The sequence below is a fragment of the Perca fluviatilis genome, chromosome 16 (genome assembly GCF_010015445.1).
Source record: "Perca fluviatilis chromosome 16, GENO_Pfluv_1.0, whole genome shotgun sequence".
In the NCBI taxonomy this organism is placed as follows: domain Eukaryota; kingdom Metazoa; phylum Chordata; class Actinopteri; order Perciformes; family Percidae; genus Perca; species Perca fluviatilis.
The window spans coordinates 12,595,019-12,611,652 of record NC_053127.1 but is presented as its reverse complement, the minus strand read 5'-3'; the positions used below and the strand labels follow the sequence as shown (position 1 = coordinate 12,611,652).

Below are 16,634 nucleotides of genomic sequence, written 5' to 3'. Positions count from 1 at the left end.
CCATTTTCCTCGAAGCCAGAGCTGGGAATGACGTCACACCCAAATTGAATGCGTTCCATTTACAAGTCAGATTAAAAAAACAAAAACATTACAAGTCAGATTTTTTTTTTTATTGTGGGGTTAGCTCTAGCCAGTTTAGCCTACTGTCTATGAGTTTAGCCATTGTTAGCAATAGCAGTTGATAACGCAATAAGCATTATGCTGTTTTTTGTGCATATACAAACAGCGTAACATGTCCACAGATAGAAGTTGGACAGGACTGTGTGTAGGCCTACAACTGATTTAGTTAGACACAAATAAGACAGAAGGGCTAATAACTGTATGTTACTACAGCGTTCGCTGCATGGATGTATTAAGAGAATGTTCATTTGTACTTGGAACTCAGATTTTCCGAGGTTAAAGTCGGAAACACTCCCAGTTGACCCCATGGATGTAAGGTTGACCCAAGCACCCTGAGCTAAAAATCCAACATGGCTGCTCCGTGCATCAACAGTTGTGAAAGCTGTAGTAACATACAGTTATAAGCCCTTCTGTGTTATTTGTGTCTCACTAAATCAGTCGTATACGCAGTGCTGTCCATATTCTGTGGACAATGTTGTTACGCTGTTTGTATGCTCAAAAACAGCGTAATGCGTTGTTATAAACATTGCTAACAATGGCTAACCCGGGTGTGACGCCATTCCCAGCTTCGGCTTCCGAGTTCCGAGGTAAATGGAACGCACTATCACTGTTGATGCACGGGGCAGCCGGGTTGGATTTGAGCTCGGGGTACTGTGAGGTTGTCCTACTTCCCAACTTGGAAATCCGAGTTCAGGGGCCGTGTTTCTGACTTTGACCTCGGAAATTCCGACCTCCAAGTTCAAATTACACCAAATTCATGAGTAAAGTAAATTCATTACAGTAAATGTTAAAATATTTTTAACAAGCTTTTAATAGATATTTTTACATTTACTTATATGAATTTACTTTACTCACGAATTGAATTATGATCTCTTTGATCTTTGACTCAACAATTTCAAAATTGTATATAAAATCACCCTATCACAGTAACACCACTTCAGTAGGCCCTACACCAATTAAAAGATAGAAAACGCAAGGTATTTCCTAATGTCAGGTTTAACTCAATTGTCACCTCCTTATGCATACTTTTATTTTGAAGGTGAAGTATATCTTTCTTGATAAATGATATGTGTAAAAATGAAAAACACAATTGAACACAAATAAGTGCACTTTAGTCCAGAAACTCCACACACAAGCACTCATGTTACAAAATGGATCGTGATATATCTAAATCAGGCTTTAATGCCCTCAGTAATACACACTCAGTGAAGGGCAAGTGACTATACTGTATGTGCCAAAACCCAGCAGCACACGGATGCAGTTGTAGCAGCTTCACAGCAGAGGTCAGACCTGAGCTGTGCATTGAAACCAAATTAAAACCCAAACCCCACTTACAGGAGAACTAACCTGCTTGCTGATAGTTGGTAAAAACGTTACTCTGATTCTGATTCTGAACTAGTTTATTTTCAGCCTGTAGCTGTCATACAGGCTACACATGCTCGTATGTGTGGAAATATGCAGTTATCTGGGAATGTTATTTAAGAATCTTTATTTTGTATTTTATTTCATTCTGCAAATCAAATTCTTTGATTTACCTTTTTTATCCAGGTAAATTTATTTCATTTGCAACAAAGACCATATCACATTCACACAGTTACACATTCAGTAAAACCACAGTCTGATCTGCTGGCAACTGAGCAGCTCCACTGGAGCTGTTGTGGTTAAGGGCCTTGCTCAAGAGGAAGGGACAAGCACTGTCACTGCTCTTTCACTGCTCTATTTACTGGATTTTCTCTTGGAATATGTAAAGTAAATTAAAGTCAAAAGCTTTGTTTTTACAGTACAAACACTCCCTAGTTTGCTTTTTTCTCTCACTACCACCCCTAAAAAAGGACAGAAAAGGTCCTGAGTGCAGTAAGAAATAAGTTACTCTCCACATGTATTACAGTAAAGGGGGTTTCCGGGTCTGATCCTATGTTCAAAGTCATACTCATTTTACATAATGTATACATAACTTCATTACATAATGATTAGTGGACTGACCCCGCTGTACAGTAATAATGGGTGATAGTGGGGCCACATGTTGATGTCGCAGCAGCAGACAGGCCTGGAGGTTATCTGGGCCAGGGATTGTTAAGTGATAGCTGAAGGAGATGTTATTGATGAGGTGAGGGCAGAGAAAAGTGTGTGTGTGTGTGTGTGTGTGTGTGTGTGTGTGTGTGTGTGTGTGTGTGTGTGTGTGTGTGTGTGTGCGTGCGTGCGTGCGTGCGTGCGTGTGTGTGTGTGTGCGCGCGTGTATTCATCAATATTCTCATTATGTAAGTTTGGTGTATAACATACATAAAAAAATAAACAATTTCCTATAGGCTACAGACCAAGGTGACATTTTGTGCTTATTTTGTCCTTTTGTCTGACTCACAGTCAAGATATTCAATTTATGATTAAAAACAAAGAAAATGAATGTTTCATTTTTGAGAAACACTATATATTATAATTATTCTAATATAGGCTTCTTTTTTTTACTGTAGCCTATTCTACTCTCACTTGCGATGCGAGACAACACCAGATTCGCCTGATGCGTGTTTGGACGTCCTCATAGATATTTTATCTATGTGTTCTCTTAATACATCCATGATGTGTTCACATCATTGACATATATAAAAGGTTCACATCAGAGTACAGCCCATAGGGTGATACCTTTGTAGCAACAAAATGGCGCCATAGGAGGTTCGAGTTCTGAAGCGAAACTTACCCCCTTGATACCATTGACATATATACAGCCATAAGGTACAGCAATGGGTACAACCATGGGTACAGCCATGGGGTACAGCCAAGGAATTTCTAATATAGACCGGCCTATGGATACAGCCCATAGTTACAGCTACCGCCACTTCCGGGCACGGCTCGAGTCAGCTGACCAAGAACCGGCCAATCAGAAGTCGTTCTCTGTTGTAAATACACAGTTGTTTTGAAGCATGTTGGATACAGCAGCACAGAGGAAACACCGTGAGGAAACATGACGGCGCAAACAAGAGACAGCGGTGAGTCGGTGATTTATTTGACCGTTAACATGTTGGTGGAGTCGGTTTATGTTACGTTTAAAGCTTTAGTTGGCAGTGGTGGATTGTAAGTACATTGATTCAAGAAGCCTACCTAAGCCTTCGAGGTCTTTAACCTAGTTAACTTGAGAATTTCCATTTAAGGTGTATTTTCTTTCAATAAAGTATCAATTCTCTATGCTTTTTATGTAGCCTATTGATTATTTTGATTAACGTTGTCTATTTTTTGGAAACGTAGGCTATTTTTTTAATAAATGTTGTTCATCAAAAATACTTAAAGTGAAAGTCAGGTCAAGTTATGAAAGCACAAACTCGATTTTCTTTTATTTAATCTAATAATCTGCAGCCAATAATAAATATATGAAAAAAGCAGTTTATTTCTTCACAGTCAACAAATCAGCCTGTCTTTGCATTTCTGAAGCTGCAGCTTGGTGATTAAAAAACTCAATATAATTTCTGTGTAAAATGAAAATTAACTAATGTGTAAGCACTAGCATGTTTTAAGACAGATTTAAAGAAAAATACTCCGCTTTGAATTATAATTTGTGTCTCACAGACTAGTTTTTCCACACGTTCTTCATCCACACATTCAATCCAGAATTTATGAATATGCAAATATTTTTCAAGTTCACTGTGTAGTGTGTATGTGCACTGTTTTCAAGTTTCCCCATCACACTTTTTTTGTTAATTGCATATTGAACAACACCGCTTCAAAAGTCACAAAATCGTCTCCTTTTTCTTCTACTGTCAAACTCAGCACATGATTGGCTACATGATTCTGCACAGTGAAGCTCAAACATCCAAATGACATAACACAAAGCAAAGCACATTTTCGAGTGGAGGAGGGGCTTTAATACAACTTGGGTGCCACACTTGTACCCTTTTTTTATGAAATCTTTACAATTGTTCTTTTTGTTCCCTAAACTTTCTATTTCTTGCTCAGTTACGAACAGAGTGGATGTAGGGCAGGTTGTTATACCCAAGAATTTGACTGGAAAATGCTCACTTTAAAAAGGATTATGTATAATCCTCCAGCTGTAAATTTTGCACTCTGCTACTCGGCACACAGATGATTATTGTACCATGGAAAGATAAAAAAACAAACCGTCAGAGATGTTTAGGCTGTTTACTTAATTCTAATTTTTTTGATAGAATATCCTTAATCAGTGTAGGTTCAGTATATTAGTCCATGTCTAAGGCAAACAATTGGAGTTTTATTCATGCACAGTAATATATATGAATAGTATTAATGATTTGTCACACTCTAGAAAGTAAGAAATTATTTTATTACACCTTGGAAAAACAAACCTGATCTCCATAACAATAGGAAAATATAAGACCAGGACACAAAATTATTCTGCAAGCCAGCTTGTAATAAGGCCACCTTCCTTTTTAAATTAAATAGCTGCACATTTAATCTTTAATCTTCTGCCATCAGTCATCTTGGGACAGCACAGATATCCCATTTGCCTCCAAAATCATCAATTATATTATAATTTTAAAAGGATTTTTATTTTTATTAGTTACAATAGGTGATGTGGTGGTTAACCCTTGAAGTTACAAATCTGTTTTAATCCTACCTGGAATATAAAAAATAAATGGTGTATTTATTATTGTGCTTACAGACACGAGGAGAGCTGCCACAACAGGCAACAGACAGGTAAGAAAACACCATTAGAACTGAACAATCTGTATACCATAGTTGACTAGTACAGAATAGATCATCTAAAGCAGGCAGGACAGCATCAACACAATATGATGAGTCACAACAGGCACAACCCTTTTTGAGGGTGACACTGACAGGGTTTTATTACTCTAATGAATTGAATAATTTTTGTTCCAGTCTGTTAACTTCTGTGGCATCTCATGCAAAAATACTGACTGTGTAATTATTTCCTTTTTAATAATGCTAAAAATGTTTGCAGTATTATTTACTTGTAACACTTTTCCATACAAAGTTAATGTTATTAAATCATCCACTGACAATATGATTCAAGCTCCTTCCTGACCACCACAAATAGTGTATAAAACCAGATGTTTCAATGTGCTACAAATCCTGCTATAATTGTCATTAATTAGTTTTAGTACCAGTAGATTCCTTTTTAAAATGTCTGCGTAAAAAGCTCTTACATCCTTTCAGGAAACGCAAAATCTTTGTATGTTTTTGGGCGTAACAATTCTGAAACTCAAAATAATTATATTGGCACAAATTGGTACTGTTAGGTTGTAAAAAGTTAAAACCATGCTTATGTTTTATGTTTTAAATAATAAATTGTATGCTGCAGTCAGGTTATGAAAATAGGAATGGAATCTAGAATGACTATTAAGGTAAAAACAGCTGGTTATTTCTCTCCCACTCTCCACACTCAAACCAACTATTAACCTATGAAGAGAAACGTCTCTTTGAGTCTCCAACCTCCTGGTGCCAAGTATGGGTTAGAACAAAGGAAATGCAAACTCTGTAAACTTGAATATAATCGGCACTACCATGATAAACGACCTTTGTCTGTGATCTGTAGTAAACTTAAAATTCAGAGGTGTGTCCTTAACCTGAGAGATAGGAATATAATTTGTATCCTGAGAAAGATTCGGGGCTTCAATCTGTGACCCCGCAAGGGGAAGCATTTTGAAGACCGCTGTTTACAGTGTATTGTTTTGTCATGTGGCATGACTGATTGATGTAATTCCTGAAGAGGAGGCATGTCATTTCAGTCCACTGCTGGCAGTGTTTCATGTTTTATGTTTGATTGTTTTTGTCATGTCGTTTTCATCGTGTTGTTTTATTAAACCTTTTGTTTATCTTTCAATTCGACCCCAGCCTCTCCTTCCTTCTCAGAAATCAAACGAGCACGTCTTTTACAGATTTCTTACAGTACGTCTTCAGAAAACCTGCATGGGTCAAGCTTCTTTTGTGCCATGTTGAATTTGAGACCGTCAACAATGTAACAGTCAACACTGTTGGCATTATGGTTGGTTGAAACAAACATTAAAAGCTCTCCTAAGAAAAGAAAAAAGTCACATATAGATGATCTGTGAGTGATTTTAGTTTGTCTGCATGGCATATGGCTGATAAAATATCATTAATCATAACCTACTGGCTATCAGTCAAATCTCATGTTAGCATCAGAAAAGGAAAAGTGTTTTGAATTGCCTTTCTAACTTTTTAACGCATTTAAAACACAAAAGTTTCCACCTGCCTACTTTTGTTTTGAACATGGCTCCTTGACTTGTCCTGTATGCCTTGTTGTTTCGTTGGGACAGGCTCAACCTGACAAGTTACATATTTACTCCCATGCAAATGTATTGAGCCCTGCAGGGATAGTCAATCCTGGATGATGCACATGACCCAGAGAAATGTTGAGTGTTTTGAGCAGTGACCGTAGAATGAGAGAGTGCATCAATCCATTTTATTTGTCACATAAAATCGTACACAGTGCAATTCCAGTGAAATGTTGGTATGTGTGTCCTTTTAGGAACTTTTGCAGATTTACTTTCTTAGAGAATAGATTATAATAAATGTAATAATTAAAATGTCCTCATAAGGATAAATACACAAGGATACGTCAGTGTCAGTAGACATTTGTGTAACATTGTCTCTCCCCTGTTGCCATGGCTGGCCAAAAGGCAGCCGGGGTAAAAGCTGGCAGTTTAGATGGTCTGTGAATGTGACATCAATCCCTGGACTTAATTCCTGCTGAGTGAACTGATCTACTTTTTCCCTCCGACTCGCTCAGATTTTGCTTTAACTAAATGCACTGAACATTGATTGGACACATTTGTACATCTGGCATTTAGTATTCAGCTTAAATTCAAATATTGTCAAAATTATAAGAGACAAAATCTGTTTAAATCCATTTAGGTCATGCTAAAATGCATTAAAGACAAATTGATAACTTAATCGTAAATTAATTTACTGTCTTATCAAAACTTCACATATTGAGCATTGCAATCACAAACAGACCATGTGGCCTTTAATAGCATTGATGCTTTAATTATTTTTCATGTAGATATAGATAAAACCATTCATTTATTATGGCTCTACTGTATTTACAACTCAAATTTACTGTACACATTGCTCTTTACCTTTTATAGTCATACAAGTGCATTATTTAGGTTTGTATGGTAGTAAACATTATGTAACTTTTTTGATTGAAAATACACTAACTCTACACTACAGACTGTACCGTTCATTATTAAGACCAAAAAACAATGAAGCCTAATGTCGTATTTTCAATGTGCTTAAGTTAAACACGAAGGATTCAGAGGCACATTGTCTCCTGTTGCCTGATCAGAAATCCGAAAAAGAAAAGGGTTTATTGCCACAATAAGTTACACTTACTGTATGTAGAATTTGCCTTGGTGAGGCTGCATATATAAACAAACAAACAAGCAAACATATTAAACATTAATATGAAATAAACAATAAATACAGAAACAAATATATACATACAAAATAACTGTTGCATAATAAAAAAGAGGCTAAAAGGGTTGAAGAGATTAATTTGCTCTTCATTCTCACTTTCTTTATTATGGTGTATTATCTATTCCTCACCTTTTTATGGATACATAAATTAAGTCTGCTTTGTCTGGGCAGATCTGCGTTTCACCTACAACTGAACCGACCTAAAAAGCCACAGGGCTGCAATCCTCACTGTTTTATAGACATTTTTGCACCCCAAGACTTTCTGTGGGAAACGCTGATGTAGCTCAACATCAGGTGCTTGCACAGTACGATCCGAGAGGTTGATACACTATTGTTGCCTTTTTTTGCCCAGGAGGTCCCTGGAGGAGTGTGGGACTCTGTGAAGAAAGCTGCGGTTGTCATCGGATCTGGAATCTTATTCCTGGCTGCATTCGGCAACTCGCTGACATGGTAGGATTTCCTTACAAGTTTGCAGTGTTACAACAAACCAATAGTTTGTTTTAAAATGAACTTGAGATCATCATTACATCAATGCACAATAATAATAAAAAAAGGACAAGAAAGGGAACCGAACAGAAGAGAACCGGATGGGAGGCATCAGGACAGTGCGAAGCAGGACTGGACAGGCAGACTGATCAGGTCCAAATTATACTTATTCAGCTAATCGGTCAGGTACGATGGTGATCGCCTGGTATATCATAGTCACCACAGGAGAAAACATTTTAGGAAATTTGTAGCATATGTAAGAGATCCATGCTCTTAAATGATTATTGAATTGGATTATATTTTTGAATTTGCTTCATGGATAATATGTTGCTGGTTGTCTCACCCAGCTGGCTACAGAATGTTAGGACTTTTCAATTATTTCTAAAAATTAGTTTTTGAAAATAATGAGTTACCGCTGGCAGTTAACTGGCTTCTGCCAGTGTTGATGTTCTCTCTCTCTAGTGGGATCTGTAGGGGTAGATCTCATTTTAGATCGGGGCTAATTATCCTTAGGAATATGGATTGCCGGGGTCCCGTTCAGATCGGGTTTCTTTTTTCAAATTGATTCATGGTTAATTAATTAATGGCTTGACTTGAATTACAGAATATGTGACTAGTGCCTCATTTCTACACTGCATGGTACGGCACTGCAGCTCTACTCGACTCGCTCTTTTTAGGTTTTCTATTAGTAAGTTATGGATAGTACCTGGTGCTTTTTTTGGTACCACCTCGGTCGAGGTTTTGAGCTGAGCGGATACTAAAAGGTAGAGTTAAAACACTGCAGACCACTGATTGATCAGAGAGAATAATATCTAGTCATCAATAGCGGGCACAATTTATTTTTATTTTTTTAAATGTAGAGTTGAAATAGCCTGGTTGACACCAGACCATTCTCAGTTGTAACTGAGAGTGGGTCTGGGCAAGCTTCATTCACAGCCCATTTCCAAAGGGGCGTCACCAACGGACGCCGCTCAAAAGCCTCTGGGCGCAATTGGATGGTCCTTCAACACATCAGACCAATGAACCAGGTGACGTAGGAGCTACAGCAGCATCAACGGTTGCTGCGCTTCGGTGGCCGTTATGTTGAATGTAAACAAAAGCTGCTTGCCGTCGCTGCGCTATCGTCATCGTGTAAAGCCCGCCTCAACGGTTGTGATTGGTGTCTCGATTTGGAAACGGGCTTGAATGGGCTCTTGGCCAGACTGACTTGCAGAGCAAATCTCAAATTTGCCGGAAGTTCGTCAGGGGTTTCCCAGGCTAGAGTTGAAGATAATGCCATGGCAGTTTCACGCAGCGTCAGCGTCCCATTGGGACTGGGCTTGCACTGGAATGTGTCAGTACAGTTCGAGACAGACTTCTGCATGTTCTCCAGAGAAAAGCATACAGAAGAACAAAAATCTAACAAAACATTCTTGTGAACTTTGACATTTTGCGATGTTTTCTCATCTAGGCATCTTCAGAAATTCTGGGGAGCTTCGGGAGATTTCTGGCAGGACTTGTGGACGAAGCTGCATGTTTCGTTTGAGGGTCGCGATACTACTCTATTCTACCTGGGTAAGAGATAACTATTTGTTTTCCAAAAGGTGTTCTGTAGACTGTAGAGGATCATGTTGCAACCACCAGACTACTATTGACAGTTCTTATCGCAGAGCAGCCAAATCAAGTCATGATGACCTCTGGTGTCAACTTACTTACTTTAATATTGCGCCCATCATGTTGTCTGTTTTGATCGGAAGGTATTCCTCAATCAGATATCTATGTAGGACGTTATGTGCTGCCAGTCCAAAACAATATGCATTACAAGATAGGGCAAATATTATTTCCAGTGTAACAACAAGTAAGGCATTTTTTTGTGATTATGTAATATGCATTAAGGTGAATCAATAGAGCAAAGAGCAAGTCATACGGTGCAATAAAAATCACCTTAAAAGGTGCAATCCTGCTTGATATCTGTGATCATGTTAATAGACCTTTTTCACGGCAGACATGTTGACATGTCATAGTAGGAAAAGCACAGGTGTATTCAAAACCATTAATGATGGCTGCATTCCACTTAGGAGAGGTCCTGGTATTGTACATGCTGACTCACTGTAAACAATTTCAGCTGTGCTTTTCCTACTAGGACAAGTCAAAATGTCTGCTGTGAAAAAGGTCTATTACCTTTTGATTGCTCAAAAACAAGTCATACTTTTCTTAAAAATATCAGCAAGTTGTTTGCAGAACGTCATGGCTTCGCTGAAATATTCAGGCCCAGGTCAGGGGCTGCAATGTTGTCCCTCTCTGACCGCAGTCCTGTTTTTTTTCCAACAGGGACAATGTTGGTCCCCACTCTGGTGTTCTGGGGTACGAATGCTCTGCTGCTGTTGGTAGACACCACTGGTAAACCCTCCTTCATCACCCGATACCGCATCCAGGTGGACAGGAATAACCCGGTATGTCCTATATTGAATCAGTTAATGTATCTCCTCCAGCTTCACTATTAATACCACCCCAAGTACTACGACCCCTTTGGGCCTCTATTATTTCCACTAGCAGATACCAACAACAGATACCACTGAGATACCAACTTCACTTGGACCTTTACTCCTACCAATATTGTTATTGAATGAACTGCTTATGCTGTAGATTTTAATTCCTGCCCCCTTTTTAACCTCTGATACAGTAACTGCGGTTATTTGCACCTGATTAATCAGAATATAACAGTTTTATGGCATGTCACGTAGTGACAGATAATAAATCCATCTATCTCAGTGTACTGACCTTTTTATTAGTTACTTTAAACCAGGGGTCACCAACCTTTTTGAAACTGAGAGCTACTTCATGGGTATTGAGTCATACGAAGGGCTACCAGTTTGATACACTCTTCTGAAATAACAAATGTGCTCAGTTTGCCTTTAGTTATATATGATTATTAATGATTAATGACACTCATCTATGTGAAGACACTGATCATGTTATTGATTTCTCACAATAATTATCAACAATGACTTAACAAGGTGGGAAACAGACAATATCAATATTAAATTTTCATTTTTAGAACAGGCCTGAGGGCTACTCATGTGGTCCTTGGGGGCTACCTGGTGCCCGCGGGCACCGTGTTGGTGACCCCTGCTTTAAACGTGTGTGTGTGTGTGTGTGTGTGTGTGTGTGTGTGTGTGTGTGTGTGTGTGTGTGTGTGTGTGTGTGTGTGTGTGTGTGTGTGTGTGTGTGTGTGTGTGTGTGTGTGTGTGTGTGTGTGTGTGTGTGTGTGTGTGTGTGTGTGTGTGTGTGTGTGTGTGTGTGTGTGTGTGTGTGTGTGCCTATCCGTCTGACCAAAGTCCTCTCACTGTGTTTGATTAACAGATATTGATGGACACTGGGGAGATAAAGACATACATTAGTGATAACCAGGGCTGGAAGGTTACTCTCAAAGATTATAACCAGGAACACAGTGCACAGGAAGCTCATGTTTGTTGATGGGATAAAAATATCTTTCAGTCAATTGCAGGTTGATTAATATACATAATTCATCCTGCATGAACCAGTGTTTTCTCTGAATATACTGCCAGAGATGTTGGGTGTTATCCCTACATGGATGGACATTACATGTGTGGGCTTTCCCATCTTTTAAGGGATAACATGAACTTTGTTTTTTGTGACAATCAATAGTGATAAGGCTGATGTTAGCCATAAAACTTTATATATCACCTATGATGAAATAATCTGTGACAATCTTTTTGTTGTGTGTGTCCTGTTTGCTTTCTATGGTCCATTTACTCTGAGCCGAGACATTGAAGCTCTGTGACCGATAACTTCTGAAGCCTGAACTTGAGCCCTATTAATCATAAACAAAGCCACAATACAAATCTATCACGCAATTTACGTATCTTAAAGTCAGGGATTTGAATTGTATGTCAGTGTACTTGGGTCAACCATTAGATAGATATTTTTAGAGCATACGAGAAGAAACATTTCCGCACACAATGAGGATTACACCACTATGCACTATTTAAGCCATTTTGTTTGGTATAAAAACAAACAAACGCCAGTTGCATCTCACTGTTCTTATCATGTGTGTTTACCAAAGTACGAAAAATAATTTTTTCACAACAGCCATTAAATAATGGCTGATTTCCATTTAGCTTCTTCAGTTTCAGGGTTCTGGTATTGTGCATGCTGGCTCACTGTCACACTGTCGTGTCTTACCGGGAAGCTTGAATAGAACGGCGCCATTGTTAATGTTATTAGTCACACCTGTGCTTTGACTACTACAAGTCAAAATGTCTGCTATGAAAAAGGCCTGTTTGTAGGTCTTGTGTTTGCACTTTGGTAAACACGTGGAATTACAAAACCGTAGTGTGCTGCAACTATGCAAAAGTTCATTTGTGTACACTTGAGACACATTTATGTGCTCACACAAACGCACAAAAAAGGTCATCATGATATGCCCATGCTTTTAAAGCAAGGGTCCAAACTTTAATGGTTTAATTGTATCTTTTGTCTGCATTATAGTGAAGGTGATCGTTTAGAAGCTGCTGCTAGAGTTCCAGTATCGAGTCTAAATGTAAACATGTGCATCTTTGCTATATTTTCCATTAAAACCTAATGACCGAACTCCATAAACAATCTCATGAAATGACTTGTAGACATCAGGTGTAGCCTTCAATGCATGCACAGAACTATTACAATCCAAAAATCACTTCTTTTTTTTTCAAATTACTTAATTGTAATAATTCTTATAACATACTTTTTATAAAAACATGAACGACAATTACAAAAAAAAATATGGAAATGGCTAAATGTGTTCAACAAGAAGAATAAATATGCAGTATCAAAGTAGAATATTAGGTAGTAGAAAACGAAAAAAAAAATTTAAGATAAGGAGGGTAATCATTTTAATCAGTCAACTTTTTTTATTGACAATCAACATGTATGTAATGTTATGTAAATGCTTACTTATTTTAGATTAAATCTCTGTCTGACTGCAGGTGGATCCAGTTAAAGTTGCCCATGTGATGAAGACAGTCCTCTTCAACTACATGTTTATCTCGGGGCCCATGGTCGTGGCCGCTCACTACCTGATGAACTTAAGAGGAAACCCCTGTGGCCCCGAGCTGCCCACCTTCCACTGGGCCCTGATGGAGCTCGCTTTCTTTGCCATTTTGGAGGAAATTATGTTTTACTACTCTCACAGGTTAGGATCATTAGTTTTATTATTTACACCTGTGCTTTTTCTACTGTGACATGTCAAAATGTCTCCCATGAAAAAGGCGTACACAGTCAGACAATAACACTTCTTCCTAATTTTTACACAATACTGCCACCTCGTGGTAAGAGTGAAGGATGTGATTATAACGAAAACCAAAACTGATGTTTTACTGTTTATTGCTAAAAACATTTTTATCAGGGTAAAAAAAAAAAAAAAAATACAAATAAATAATGAAAGTAATAACTTTCACTTGGTAGCATCATCAGGTTAAAGTTTCTATTTGTCCAATACTTTGTTTGCAAACTACATCCCCATCAGCCTCAGTTGGGCTTTGTGTTTAATGCTAATTAGCAAACGTTAGCATGCTAACACACTCAACTAAGATTATACTTACTAAACATCAGCATTTTACAGATATATTTCACATATTTTTTCATGTTTCTTTATCGTAAATTGTCTATATTTTATATTTATGATTCTTGACTTTTGCTAGTTTTTTTCTTTTTACTTTTCCCTGAGTTACTACGTTTATTGTTATGCACAATTATGCTACTATGTGAAAACCTACTTTGCCATCAATCTGATTCTGTTCCCTTTGGCATTGTGAGCATTTTAGCATGCAGATGTTAGCATTTAGCTCACAGCACCACTGTGCCTAAGTACAACCTCACAGACCATGGCTGTAGACTCTTAGTCTTGTTGTTAAATATGTATCAGTGGATAACTTAATGGTGTTTTTTGATCCTCATCTTCTTTTTTCTCAGGCTGTTCCACCAACCCGGCCTCTACAAGCAGTTCCACAAACAGCACCATGAGTGGACTGCTCCCATTGGAATCGTCTGCATCTACGCTCATCCTCTGGAACATATGGTAAAAGACCCCCTCTCTGCTTTTCATTTCAGTGTCTCTGTCTGTCTCAGTTTCCTGTTCTTGACCTGTTGTTTGCTGGATTTTCCTCAGCCATTAAAACCAGTTTGTTCCTCCCCTTTGTCCTTAGATCTCCAACATGCTGCCGGTGGCAATTGGGCCGGTGATCCTGGGCTCCCATCTGTCCACCACCTGCCTGTGGTACTGCCTGGCTCTGGTCAGCACCACCATCTCCCACTGTGGATACCACCTCCCCTTACTGCCCTCTCCCGAGTTCCACGACTTCCACCACCTCAGGTGAGTCCACCTGTCCACTCTTCCAAGACTACTTTGTAATGTGGATTTGATGATTTTAGTTTTTTATTCATCTTTTGAAGTTTTTATTTTTTAAGTTGGCGTTGAATATTACAAACTTGATGATAATGGGATTTAAAAAACTTTTTTTACTTGGAGGTACTCTGAGATTACATTTTCTTTACATTTTTCTCTTGACTTTCTGTTCTGAGATACCGTATAATTGTCTGTTGTCATCAACATCTTCTTGCAGCATGAAACGTTTAGGTCCCACTGAACAGGTCACAAATGTAGCCTAAAGCCTAAATAATGTCTTTAAGCAACAATGGAATGTAGTTCTTAGCAAATGTTAGTCAAACAGGAGAAAATAGTGCATTTGTTGGAGGGGCGGATTAATCCACATTTGGTGCTCTAGCGAGTATTTGTGGTAGCAGGACAGTAAGTGTGTGTGTGTGTGTGTGTGTGTGTGTGTGTGTGTGTGTGTGTGTGTGTGTGTGTGTGTGTGTGTGTGTGTGTGTGTGTGTGTGTGTGTGTGTGTGTGTGTGTGTGTGTGTGTGTGTGTGTGTGTGTGTGTGTGTGTGTGTGTGTGTGTGTGTGTGTGTGTGTGTGTGTGTGTGTGTGTGTGTGTGTGTGTGTGTGTTAATAAAGGAACAAGCCACCTAGTGTGGCTCATTGATGTTTTTTTTTGTTATATGTTTTTGGATACCAATGGAGCTCTCCCAAAGATGTCAGGCTTTGGCTACACATACTATACTTAGGATCATTTCATTGTTATTTTTGGTCACCTTTTTTAGTATTATTTCAGTAAAATCTGTAGATTCTTAAAAAGATTCTTAATCACTGTGAAGTGGAAAACAATCGCAAAGAGAACATGGACCCTGTGTGATATAGCTTTTTGAAATGTTATAATTGTATCATCTTCTTTGGGAGTTAGATCCTTGTCCTTAAATTGTTGTACTCCCATGTCCTTCCTGGTTCCAGGTTCAACCAGTGTTTCGGGGTCTTCGGCATGTTGGATCGGCTCCACGGCACCGACGCCAAATTTAGGCAGACCAAGCAGTATGAGCGCCACATCCTGCTCACCAGCCTCACTCCTCTGAACGAGAGCAACCCTGACACACCCAAGAAGGGCCTTTGATGGCCTGTGACCCCCCTTCCCCTCCTGAACCTCAGGCCTTGCCAAGTTTAGAATCATGATATGGGAATATTCCCAATCTTACGTGACTATTGATTTTTTTTTTTAATCCAGAAAACCTGTTGATCAGTTTCAGATCATGAATGTCTGCCGACACTCTGGGGCCACTTTAATTTTCCTAGTAAAAATGTTGCACTTTATTGCAAGAAGCTCCTTGATAAGGTAGATGTAAGAATTTGGTGGTTATTGAGTGTGAAAACTAATCACATGTTATACTCCGTTTTCCAAAACATGAGCGTCCAGCTTGTGTTTCAGGTTGATTTAAGATGACCTTGTTAAGCTAATTACGTGTTCTTACTTTTCTTCATGGGCTTTAACATTAGCAGAGTCCATTATAAGTACATGCACATTAATCTTAAATCAATGATTAATTCTTATGAGCACATTTTATATTTTGTTTAGTAACAGCACTTCCAGCTCACCAGTCCATGCTCTTTTGATGCATTCACTTGCTGCTCAAAAAGAACATATATTTCCGTTGCATCAAAACATATCCTTGAATGTAAAATGTGTCTTTATGTATTACAGGAGGCCTCAGTAATAATTGTACAAGACATGAATCCTGGTGAAGAGATTTCCTACTGTGATGATACAATGTTAATATTTGAACTGGACTGTTTTTAATATTAAAAAATTATTGTCAACATCAACAAGTGCAGCTTTTCTTTTTTCTCTCTATTATGCTATGGTGTAGGGAAACAAAACAAAGACAATTATCCCTTTCGAAACAAAAACTCAGAACAAAATATATATACATACATACATACATACATACATACATACATACATACATACATACATACATACATACATATACACTCATACACTCACCTAAAGGATTATTAGAGACACCCTACCAATATTGTGTTTGACCCCCTTTTGCCTTCAGAACTGCCTTTATTCTTTGTGGCATTGATTCAACAAGGTGCTGGAAGCATTCTTTAGAAATGTTGGCCCATATTGAGAGGATAGAATCTTGCAGTTTATGGAGATTTGTAGGATGCACATCCAGGCCAAGAAGCTCCCGTTCCACCACATCCCAAAGATGTTCTATTGGGTTGA

At 38.4% G+C, this 16,634-nt stretch overlaps 1 protein-coding gene across 1 annotated transcript; it reads left to right on the top strand.

The window, feature by feature from the left end:
- The first annotated feature begins 3,001 nt into the window (after window positions 1-3,001).
- Window positions 3,002-16,222, top strand: faxdc2 (fatty acid hydroxylase domain containing 2). The gene is made up of 9 exons (XM_039778282.1): window positions 3,002-3,101; window positions 4,745-4,779; window positions 7,895-7,992; window positions 9,479-9,582; window positions 10,339-10,460; window positions 12,996-13,201; window positions 13,981-14,086; window positions 14,214-14,380; window positions 15,359-16,222. The coding sequence occupies exons 1-9, from the start codon at window positions 3,077-3,079 to the stop codon at window positions 15,513-15,515; spliced, it is 1,020 nt and encodes a 339-aa protein (XP_039634216.1). The 5' UTR covers window positions 3,002-3,076; the 3' UTR covers window positions 15,516-16,222.
- Window positions 16,223-16,634: the final 412 nt, after the last annotated feature.